Source organism: Triticum urartu, chromosome 4 (assembly GCF_003073215.2).
Source record: "Triticum urartu cultivar G1812 chromosome 4, Tu2.1, whole genome shotgun sequence".
Lineage (NCBI taxonomy): Eukaryota > Viridiplantae > Streptophyta > Magnoliopsida > Poales > Poaceae > Triticum > Triticum urartu.
This window is the reverse complement of record NC_053025.1, coordinates 405032967-405043817: the sequence shown is the minus strand read 5'-3', so window position 1 is coordinate 405043817 and position 10851 is coordinate 405032967. Positions and strand designations below refer to the sequence as shown.

Here is a 10851-nt window from a genome sequence, read left to right as displayed (position 1 = left end):
CCCTAGTTTTTGTCATACCGGTGTTATGTTCCTTGATTTTACGTTCCTTGCGCTGTTGGGTGTTATGGGAACCCCTTGACAGTTCGCTTTGAATAAAACTCCTCCAACAAGGCCCAACCTTGGTGTTACATTTGCTTAACAACCTAAGCCTTTTTTCCTTGGGTTTCCGGAGCCCGAGGGTCATCTTTATTTACCCCCCCGGGCCAGTGCTCCCCCGAGTGTTGGTCCAACCTGGGCGATGTCCGGCGCCCCCTGGGCAACCAGGGTCTATGCTAACCCGACGTCTTGCCATCCGTAGTGCCTTGAGAGCGAGATACGTGCGACTCTTATCGGGATTTGTCGGCACATCGGGCGGCTTTGCTGGTCTTATTTTACCATTGTCGAAATGTCTTGTAACCGGGATTCTGAGACCGACCGGGTCTTTTCGGGAGAAGGAATATCCTTCGTTGAACGTGAGAGCTTGTGATGGGCTAAGTTGGGACACCCCTGCAGGGTATAAACTTTCAAAAGCCGTGCCCGCGGTTATGTGGCAGATGGGAATTTGTTAATATCCGCTTGTAGAGAACTTGACACTTAACTTAATTAAAATGAATCAACCGCGTGTGTAGCCGTGATGGTCTCTTCTCGGTGGAGTCCGGGAAGTGAACACGGTTCTTGTGTTATGGTTGTGCGTAAGTAGTTTCAGGATCACTTCTTGATCACTTCTAGCTTCACGACCGTTGCGTTGTTTCTCTTCTCGCTCTTATTTGCGTATGTTAGCCACCATACTTGCTTAGCCTTTGGTGTAGCTCCACCTCATTACCCTATCCTACCCATAATCTTAAATAGTCTTGATCTCGCGGGTGTGAGATCGTTGAGTCCTCGTGACTCACAGATACTTCCCAACAGTTGCAGGTGCCGATGATACCAGTGCAGGTGACGCAACCGAGCTTAAGTGAGAGCTCGATGAAGATCTTGATCGTTGTTTTGTGTCTTTTCCGGTTGATCAGTAGTGAAGTCCAGTTGGGACGATCGGGGATCTAGCATTTGGGGTTGTCTTCTTTTATTTTGGTTCCGTAGTCGGACCTTGATTGTACTCTGGGTGATGTATGTTTAATCTGTTATTTGTGTGAAGTGACAATTGTAAGCCAACTCTTTATCTTTTTCTTATTCAGTACATGGAATTGTGTGAAAATTACCCCACTTGCGACTAAATCACCATGCGATTATGCCTCTAAGTCGTGCCTCGACACGTGGAAGATATAGCCGCATCGTGGGCGTTACACATGGTGCACGCGGAGGTGGCGCCGCATCAACCGGGTGCTTCGTCTGTTCTATCCTGTGTTGATCATGATCGAACCACTAAGGGCTCAATCAGAACATGAAACGAACCAGAGGGCAAATCCGTCCTAAAAAGTATGATGTGTGGGCTTGGACGTGAAGAAGTAGGAAAAAACTCAATTTGTGGTGTTTTGTCCAGCTACCCATAAAAAATGTGTTATTTAGTTCAATAAAAAGAAAGATGTGCTGTAGGAGCGAGGAAAAATGTGGCATTTCCTCGACACAGAAAAAAAGTTACCTAGAGTACGAACGCTGTTCTCAGGTAAAAAAAAACAGCACGAACGCCGTCGCTGAAAGCGGACGAGCGGGGCATGAGAAGGGTGAGGAAGGAAGAAGGGCAGGGGGCTCAGATTGGTGCCACTGCGCCCCGACGGCGACCCGTCCGACTGACGCCGTCGCCGGTTTGCGGCAGATCCGATTCCGAGGAGGAGGGCTGTGTATTGGTGGACGGCGGTCGGAGGGTGGACGGCGCAACGCAAGAAGGTGACAGTGCGCCTATCTGTAGCAGCGTCAAATTTTAGTTTGCATTTGCTCATTGCAAATATCTTGAATGGTAACCCTTAAATCCTTTTGACTTGTTTTTGTTGAGTTGGAAAAAAGCGAGTCCAAACGAAATTGAGTTGTTTGTTTGTTAGCGGCAGAACATCAAACACTTACGGATGCTTGATCTACTGTCGACTTTGTGCCAATCTAACTTGCCATAAACTTCATACGTCCTTAACTTGATCCTCAATGTGTTACAACATATTCTTGTATGGTACTCATTTTGGAGCACAAAAAGTTTGTGTCTACCTTTTTCAAGTATACTTCAAAGTCTTCAGTAGAACTGAAATAATCTATGTCTCTCCACCCCTTGTTCCCAAGCTCGGGGTGCCGCGTAGAATAGTAGCAGTACAAATTACATTTATTGATCAATTCAGGTAAACTAGTAGACTACATGCATACAAAAACCGTGACATTAATTTGTACTCTGAGAAGCTATATATATCGTCAATCGTTTCGTCTCACTCATCGACAATCATTTCATCTAGTAGCTAAACAGCAGTCAACCGAGAACGTTGCGTTAGCTCTTCAAAGGCGCGCATCGCTTCACTGTCGAGTCCTCCCGCAAACTACAAATTCCAAGAAATCAAGCAAATAAAATGAGCATATGGCATCATCCTTGATTCATTTGAAGGACGGGGGTAGTACATACCTGGTGAACCCTATATGTGAAACGCACGCTTTGAGCGACAAGAGCAGCCTCATTCCCTCCTCCTGTATAAGCTGTTATTTCCTTGAGGGCTCTTTTCATGTACACCTTTGCCAGTGTTACTGATGCCAACCTCATCTGCAAATTCAAACAGATGAACAATTCGCAACCGGTTAATCTCTGTTTGGTGCAAATATCAAGTACACAGATACTATGTTTTTAACTGAATGCAGATATACTAATTAACTGACTACCTTCGAAGCAATCCCTGAATCAAGCATCCATTCAGTCGGAATTCCAAACTGTTTATAGCACGGCATCACCGAGCTCCTCAGGTTCACTAATCTCTTCATGCTCTTCTCCAACCTGGCAAACAATTAAGTACCATAAATCAAGTTTCAGCACCCAAATCACGTGTCAGCTCAATTGGTTCTTGATTTCATACTTATCCAGCAGGCTTGATATCTTCCTCAGAGTAGCCTCACACGAAGTAGGGCTGCCATCGTCGGCGTTCAGGGAAGAGATCTCTGTTACGACACACTTGAGATCCCGGTATTCAAACGCTGCTTCCCGGAGTGCATCAGCTTTCCTCTCCGGCCAACTGAAGTGCTTCAACACGCCTGTTTCATCCGACTGAATTTTACAGCAGCTTAATTTGGTTAGTAACCACCTCACCAACCATCCCAGGTGTTGTCCTTGTACTGGTAGAAAACGGCAATTGGAACTAAATATTATATAGTGTTTGCTTGATTACCAGAGTTGAAAGTTGTTGATCAAGCCAATCAACAAAGGTCAGCACTTGCTCCACATCGGTGTAAGTAGTGGTCTGAACTTTGTTAATGAGACCATTGATGAAGTCTCCTTTTGTTTCGACATCCGTCTTGATCTGAACAAAAGATAGACATACATCTAGTAAGAAATCGTGTCTAGCAAAAAATTCGAGGGTCGTTTCATGGCAATAGTGCTGACCGCCAATAAGTGCGTGGAGCGGTTCTGTAGCTCGCCGACGATGCTGTTGTGATGAGCAGCACTGACAGTCACAGCTTTCTTGGTGTCACGCTTGTTCAGGGAGTTGTACATCTCAACCAACGCGGTTGCCTTGTTCACTGTGCCTATTGTGCCACGTTGCGGAGGGGGAGGAGGCGGTGCCGGGGCTCTTCCGAGGATTTTACTAGGTGGTGGTGGCGGCGGCGGTGAGGGGGGCTTCGGAGGCTGTGGTTTGCTCATGGCACTGTCTTTTAGGTTGTTTCGTTGCGCCACAGCGGTCTGCGCCTGCTGAATTGAGAATCAAAAATCATTTGCTGTCTGTTAGCCACCCGCTGCTGCGTACAGTTGTGAATGAACATGGAGTCATGGACATCTCATGGTAGAACAAAGCAGGTTGCAGGTAAAGGGAGAGATTTACATAACCAGTTTTGTTTTCAGGAAATGGAAGAAGAAGCAACTGCACAGTGATCGAAGAGGTCTGTGGTGACATGGAGCCCAACTTACATAGATGTCATGCTGCTCCTGAAGTCGGGTGATGGTGCAGCGCGCAAGGGCGAGCTGGTGCGTCAGGTCGCTCTTGTCACATTCCAGCTCGGTGTTGAGCAGCTGCAGCCTCTCCACCTCCTTCCTCAGGGCCTCCACCTCCCCACGCAGCTTGCGCGTCTCCTCCTCGGAATCCTCCTTGTGCCTCTTTGGCTTTGCAGCTGCACCAGTCACCACCCTCTCCTCCTTGCTGCTCACCCTCACAAGCCTTCTGGCCCGAGGAGGGGTGGCGGGTGCCGGAGCTGGAGACGAAGGAGCTTCCTTGATGGGTGTTGCTGCTGCTGCTGCTCTTGGAACCCTGGTTCGCGCGGCCACCGATGGCGAGGAGATCCTGCCGCCATGGGCGTTGCTCAAAACCTGCTGCTTCATTGCGTGTGTGAATCCAAGGAGCAGCCTAAGCCTAGAGTTCTAGCCTTTATTGCTGCGTTGCGACCTGCACTGAATACTCAGTGTCAGAAAGGAAGGTGCTGCCCGGGTGGTGGTTGGCGATGGCAATATATGTTGGCAACTTGGCATGCAGCATGTGGGTTGTGGAATCGGCACACAGCTCAGCTCTTTGTTGACTGCAAAGCGGCAGATACTAGTACAAACAAGAGAATTATCAGTGTCAATTGCACTGAGAAAAAGAGAGAGAGCAACAGCCTGCCTGCCTGAACCTGATTGCTCTTTAATGCAAAGTAGGGTGTGGTAGGCTGCTTAAGTTGAGAGTGTCCAATCGGCCATGACCATAGAGGACGAACAGGACCAGAAAGCAGAGACACAGCAATAAACCAGTGCCGTTACTATTTAACCAACCGAAAACACAGTACTACACTGTTTCATTGCATTGCAATACGAGATCTACTCTACTCTACATGTCAAATGGTAATTACCGTCCCTCAAAATGTTTGTATTGTTCTGGTGTATGAAGACACTAGTTATGCAGTAATTTCCTGTAACTTGGTGCGTACTTGCATCTGGATTATTTATGCATTGGTTGAGGTTCTTCCTGTAATCCCATCTTAGGGGGTTAAAAAATAGTGCAGGCTGCGGAAAAACAGGTGGAAAGACAAGACAGCAACATATAAAGCATTGGATGCTAATACAGACCAAATCATTAAGCCACACACATTTAATATCGAGGGCTGGCAGTTGACAAAAGGCCGGGGTAGTTGTGGCTGGAACACTAGTATATACTTCTAGACCATGTGAGAACCATTTAGCTGAATGTATACAGTTTAACTTGAAGCAGCACACCAGAATCTGCACATTTCAAGAAATAGATAAGCACTTCATGTTCAAGGCTCAACAATTTGTCCCTCTTTTTTCCCCTTACTTTTGTAACTTTAAGACAGACTTTGCTTTTCATTTGTTTAATTCATGTCTGGTGTGTGCGCCACCTGGCTTCCTCACCAGTCACCACTAGTTCAATACAAAATTAATTTTGGCATAATACAAGTGATCAGTTCATTGCCAAAACACATGTAACTGAAGACTGGTGGTAGTGTTTGCCGTCTATTGTCTTTGCCTTTTTAGTATATAGTTTAACAACTGACCCAATCACCCCAACTAGTTTTATACTTTAAGCAATGGCATAATCATGAAGCATGACAGACCAACCCCATGCACTAAACTGAATCGAAGCTAACTCGCCTAAGTGACAACAAAACAAACAAGCAAAACTCATTCTCCAGCGAAAATCGGTGACAATAAAATCCATGTGAAATGGAATAAGTAGAAGAAAGAAAGCATCCAAGAGGAGCAGTGGATCACAACAGAGTACTTCATCCTCCAAATAGGAATCAGAATCATTGACACCATTTTAGAATGATCACATGAATTTCATCATAATATATTCCTTGCCAAAAAGTTACAAGGGACAGAAGGGCACACCTTTGTTTTGCAGGATGCAAGAGACAAGCAGCTCCAAAGGAAATAATCTGATAGCAGAACAGTGGAGAGGTGCTTCTACTTATAGATGCCACGAACAGGTTGCTGATAGTGGGAAAGTAGGTGTGACATTTGGATCAAACTGAGGACCAACAATTGAATGCCACAATCTTATATATGTATAAACAAAAAGAAAATGCCCAGCTAGCTAGCTGTTGGTGGAATGTCTCAACATTCCCCCTTCCACATCACTAAACAACCAACCCAACGAAAGCAACCCAAACTCCCAAAGTGCATATCAGTCTTATGTGTCAGGGCACAGATACATCCATTGACCATTGGTAAGCCACTTCTTTTATGGATAAAATGTATACAAAAGCTTCCATGTGTTACAAGTGCATGGATTGGTCATTAATATGTTGAAGAGCTACAGCTCACCCGAGTTTCAAATTATGGTTAGACATGACATCAGAGTTGGAGATTGACCACCTAAACTCGCTTCACAGAACTTAATGGCCCCAACTGCACTTCCAAGATTTTGCATGTGCTGCTTCAAGTTTAAATCACACATTCAAACTGAGCAAAATACAACAACTTGCAAGAGCAGAAGTGCACATAATCAACATTTGATTTGATACACCTAGAAACTACATCCACTGGTTAATACAGGCAATAAGCCTACTTCCTACTAGCACACAACTCTGGCCTACTCATACAGGATACAACCACTACAGCTAAAGGCAAAACTCTAAATCTTTGCCACCACTTCAACTCTCACAGTTTCCAAAATTCTGGAGCAGCTTCGTTCTTCAAAATATCCCTCCAACGTATGGCAATGCAAGCGTTGAGAACAAACCTGCCCAGGACCAGCCAGAGGGCAAGATTGAGTGCCAACCATTGCCAGTGTTGGCCTCTCCTGGGAAGTCCGACCCAAAGTCTGATGATCCAGAAATGCCTGAGCCACTCGAGTTCAGTACTGATGATCCTGGATCAGAATCAGATGAACTAGTAACAGGGCTAGTGGATGATGTAGTAGGAGCAGTGGATCCAGCAGTAGAGCTGCAAAGATGAAATAGTTCACCATACACATCATTGCTTTAAACACGAGAGTTCCATGTTATCAGAATGCAAATTTATAAGCTTCACCTCGTTGGAGAAGACATTGATGATGCCAATACACAGGTTGCTGAGCCTGCAAAGAGGAGATGTAAGCATGATATTTCAGAACACCAAACTGAAAATCCTTGAAGCTATCTAGAAGGAGAAACCGTCTTACTTGGATTAGCATTGGCAAGCATTGCGGCACCCCTAAAGTCGCAGCTGGAGGGTGCAGGGTTCTTCTGGTAATAGCTGTTGAAGGCGTATGACGCATGGGCTTCCAAGGTATTTGGATAATAGCAGCTCCCTGATGGCTGTATTGGTGAGCAATCTGCTCCACCAATACCGCACGCATAGTCCAGTGCGTCCTGGAGCGCGGTTTGTGATGAGCCGGCCTTGGCCACGCACCAGGCTTGCTGCCCTGACACAACTGGAGCTGTGACTGGAGTAGTGGTCGGAGAAGTAGGCGGTGTAGTGCCGACAGTAGGCACCATTGGGTTCGTCGCTGGGTTTGTCAGTGGTGCCGATGGGGGGAATGTCGAAGGGGTGGTAACAGGAATGGTGACTGGCGTGTTGGGTGCAGATGTCGAAGGGGTTGGCAATGGTAATGTGGTAGAAGGGTCGTTTGAGGGGGTTGTGATAGGTGTGGGCAAAGGGTTTAATGAAGGGATTGTGATGGTAGGGTTTGTGGACGGCACGGTGATGATTGTTGGTGTTGGGTTCGTCGATGGGACTGTGATGGGCGTGGTCGGGTTGGTCACTTGAGCTGGATCCAAGTCATCATGGACAGTTGGTTTGCCTGCGTTAGCAACAATGAAGTATTTAGAGTGATTAGCTAGCATGGAATGCTAAGTTTCATGTTCTGATAGAGCACATGCATAGAACTAAGTAGGCAAGAAAGTAGGTATGAGATGCATATTGCCCAAGAGGGCTGTGAAATGAAAGTGAAATCTTAGAAAAAGAAATTATCGTTACATGCATGCTCAGTTGTAGGCAAGTAGCAGTATGAAAAGAGAAGGAATGGGCCACACATGCATATCCCATCCCAGTATATGTATCTATACAGTGATGCTCCCCAATCTGAAGCACGCACAAATCAGCACAATTAATCTCTCCCAGTCCCAGATCGAGATGTAAATGCTGAAGTAAGTAGTATTGTGTTACTCCAGAGTCCAGACATAGAGTGGGATTTGTGTACAGATCGAAGGGGACGTTAAGTTCAGAATTAACCGTTCGTCCGTCCCATATATCACCTCAAGAAAATGAAATCGTGTGCAGCAGCCGCAGGTAGAGGCGCAAGAGTACATTTCGGAATCTAAAAATGTCCGCGGTAGTTGTGCAGATGAGCCTCCGGGACGGGGATCTAAACAGGAATTATAGTGGTGGGAGGGTTTTATGGCGACAGAGCAGCTGGAGAAAGAAGAAGAGGAAGTACCTGAGACCGAGGGGAGCTCGAGGAAGAGGAGGGAGCAAGCGAGGGGCAGGAGGAGGAAGAGGAGGCGAACCACCATCCTCGCCGCCGGCCGCTCCGCAACCAGACAAGAAAGAGGTGGGTCGCCGCCGCAGCCTCAGCTAGTGTTGTTTTTTTGGGGGCTGCCCGAGGGAAGGGAATGGAAAGGAAAAGGTGGTGATGGTGGTGGTGGTGGTGGTAGCAGGAGGCACGAGAGAGAGGTATGGGCGGAAAAGGCGCAAGGTGAGAGAGAGAAAGCACGCTCCCTCGCTTTCACTGTCACTGCAGCATCCGTCTGGAATGGAATACCGAATACAATACCCGTATCTATCTACGCATCCGCACCGCACCAGGGAAGAATGTTGGTAACAGCATCTATAATCGGAGTCTCTCGCTCCTGGCGGCTGGAACTGATGCGGAGCATCCCAAGATCATTTTCATGGATCTCTCATCGTCCCACCAAATGTCTAGTGGACCCATGACACGAGCATGTACAAGAGCTCTCGAAATTGAGGTGACATCACTTCTCTCACAATTCCACTTCAATGCATATGAGACTTGGCTACTACCTCAAACGGAGATATTGTGCATACTCAGGTACCAAGGAGCTAGCCATGGAGAAGCTAAGGAGCAAGAAGGATTGGGAGCGGAAGACGGAGAAGAAATCAGCCAAGTCCCAGACTGGTCGGATGATCCGGAGGAGGTCCCGGACGATCCGGACACAGTCCGGATGATCCGGACCCCAGCCCGGACGATCCGGACAATTGGAGACCCGAGAGCAACACAAGCTGCCCTGAAGCCGGATCATTCGGACCCAGTCCCGGATCATCTGGACATACCCGGACGTCCGGACCAGGACCCGGACATCTGGACCTCCCGCAGCCCCCACGACACAGCCGGACGATCCGGACGCCGACCCGGATCATCCGGACCCCTGAAGCCCGGATCATCCGGACCTACACCCGGATCATCCGGACAATGCCTGCGTGCATGATGTTGGGTCGAGGCCCAAGTACCCCTTCGCCCCCTTTGCCTATATAAACGACTCCTCCACCACTTTTCTAGGATTAGCATTGGTTTAGCTCATATTTAGAGATAGAACATTGCTCATCCACAGCGGATCTACTCCACGAGAGAGACCGTGGTCCCTCTTCGGAGAAGATCCCTTTGGATTCAAGACCCCTCTAAGGGAAGATCCCCTTGTGGATTCAAGACCTCCTCACGGAGAAGACCGGCTATCTTTGTATCGTCCTTAGTTGTCCGTGGATCGTGTGATCTCTTATGTACTCGAGGATCTAGCACATGTGTGACTATTTCGTGTTGGTTTAGTGATTCTCTCGTGTTTTCCCTTGTGTTTCCCCTCGTTTTTCCCCTCGTGTTCTTCGCGGGATCCGCTTCTTTCGTGAAAGATCGGCCGATTAGGGTTCTATCCTACATCATCTTGGTATCTAGAGCCACGTTGATCACGATTTCGGAGCCTCCCCGTTGTGTTTCTAACCTTGTTTTTGTTATTTTTCGTCCTAATTTAAAAATCCCCACAAAAATAGCCCCAAAAATTTTTCTTGTGATTTGTGAGTTTTGATGATGTTTTGTTGGTTTTGATCCGTGCATTTGTTGTGTTGCAAGTGGATCTTACCTTCCCCCACCATCTCCACCTCGCAATGCACCCCAAAATCCACGAAATCATCAAATTTGCCTCCTTTTTCACGTTCATCCCGAGCCTTTCCCCGAGCGAATTGACCCGCCTGGATCATCTGGACCCTGACCCGGATCATCCGGACACGCCCGGATCATCCGACTCCTGCCCTGGATCATCCGGCTACACCTGACGAAACTGCATTTCCTGCAGTTTTATTACACCGCCGCCTACGCCTCCGCATACCCCCTTCGACTACCACCACCTACCTTCCGCCAACCCTTTCGATACATCCACCACTTGACCGCTACCAACTCTGACACATTTTGCCGCTTTTGGTTTTGAGAATTTGAGTTGTAGTTCATCGTTTCCTAGGGTGTTTCGGCTAACTAGGAACGGTTCGACATCGACATCACCGCCGCTCATCTTCGCCACGGACGCGTCATCAACAACGACCTTCCCGGTAACCTCATCTTGGGTTCGTGACACCCTCAACCGTAAGAAAGGACGGTAACTTCGACGACATCTTTGTCCACCCCTTGCCTTTACATTGATAACCACCATAGCCTTATCCTTTTGCGTAGCTTACCCATCGAGACTAGCCGTTGAGTATTGCCGGCAACGTAACTTGTGCACATTAGTGATCATACTTCCCATAGCATACATACATCATTGGTGCATATCTTGGTATCATCTCTTGTGTCACAAAGTTGTCATCGCATACACAATTGCTATCTTGGTTCGTGAAGCATTGCA

At 47.4% G+C, this 10851-nt stretch overlaps 2 protein-coding genes across 6 annotated transcripts; both read right to left on the bottom strand.

Annotated features, from left to right (window-relative positions):
• Positions 1 to 2011: 2011 nt before the first annotated feature.
• LOC125551797 (protein CHUP1, chloroplastic-like) lies at positions 2012 to 6050 on the bottom strand. 5 transcript variants are annotated; one of them, XM_048715149.1, is made up of 8 exons: positions 5915 to 6050; positions 4004 to 4475; positions 3482 to 3787; positions 3267 to 3398; positions 2958 to 3145; positions 2767 to 2878; positions 2516 to 2650; positions 2012 to 2432 (listed from the first exon to the last, which is right to left on the bottom strand). In XM_048715149.1, exons 2-8 carry the CDS (start codon positions 4409 to 4411, stop codon positions 2355 to 2357), a joined length of 1359 nt encoding a protein of 452 aa, XP_048571106.1. In that variant the 5' UTR covers positions 4412 to 4475; positions 5915 to 6050; the 3' UTR covers positions 2012 to 2354. The 5 variants fall into 5 exon arrangements, with proteins under 5 accessions (XP_048571106.1, XP_048571107.1, XP_048571104.1 ...); XM_048715150.1 differs by having other exon boundaries at positions 3482 to 3784; positions 4004 to 4605; positions 5915 to 6043; XM_048715147.1 differs by having other exon boundaries at positions 4004 to 4480; positions 5915 to 6042.
• A 406-nt stretch (positions 6051 to 6456) lies between these two features.
• LOC125551798 (G8 domain-containing protein DDB_G0286311-like) lies at positions 6457 to 8691 on the bottom strand. The gene is made up of 4 exons (XM_048715151.1): positions 8445 to 8691; positions 7188 to 7808; positions 7058 to 7103; positions 6457 to 6970 (listed from the first exon to the last, which is right to left on the bottom strand). Exons 1-4 carry the CDS (start codon positions 8518 to 8520, stop codon positions 6721 to 6723), a joined length of 993 nt encoding a protein of 330 aa, XP_048571108.1. The 5' UTR covers positions 8521 to 8691; the 3' UTR covers positions 6457 to 6720.
• Positions 8692 to 10851: the final 2160 nt, after the last annotated feature.

What these genes read in the sequence shown, in the direction of transcription:
- LOC125551797 (XM_048715149.1), bottom strand. Translation starts at nt 4,411, where the DNA reads ATGAAGCAGCAGGTTTTGAGCAACGCCCATGGCGGCAGGATCTCCTCG. An exon ending in ATCAACAACTTTCAACTCTG is followed by an intron (nt 3,146 to 3,266) that starts GTAATCAAGCAA and finishes TGTAAAATTCAG; the next exon opens with TCGGATGAAACAGGCGTGTT. An exon ending in ATATCAAGCCTGCTGGATAA is followed by an intron (nt 2,879 to 2,957) that starts GTATGAAATCAA and finishes ATTGTTTGCCAG; the next exon opens with GTTGGAGAAGAGCATGAAGA.
- LOC125551798 (XM_048715151.1), bottom strand. Translation starts at nt 8,520, where the DNA reads ATGGTGGTTCGCCTCCTCTTCCTCCTCCTGCCCCTCGCTTGCTCCCTC. An exon ending in CGAGCTCCCCTCGGTCTCAG is followed by an intron (nt 7,809 to 8,444) that starts GTACTTCCTCTT and finishes TTGCTAACGCAG; the next exon opens with GCAAACCAACTGTCCATGAT. An exon ending in TCAATGTCTTCTCCAACGAG is followed by an intron (nt 6,971 to 7,057) that starts GTGAAGCTTATA and finishes TCATCTTTGCAG; the next exon opens with CTCTACTGCTGGATCCACTG.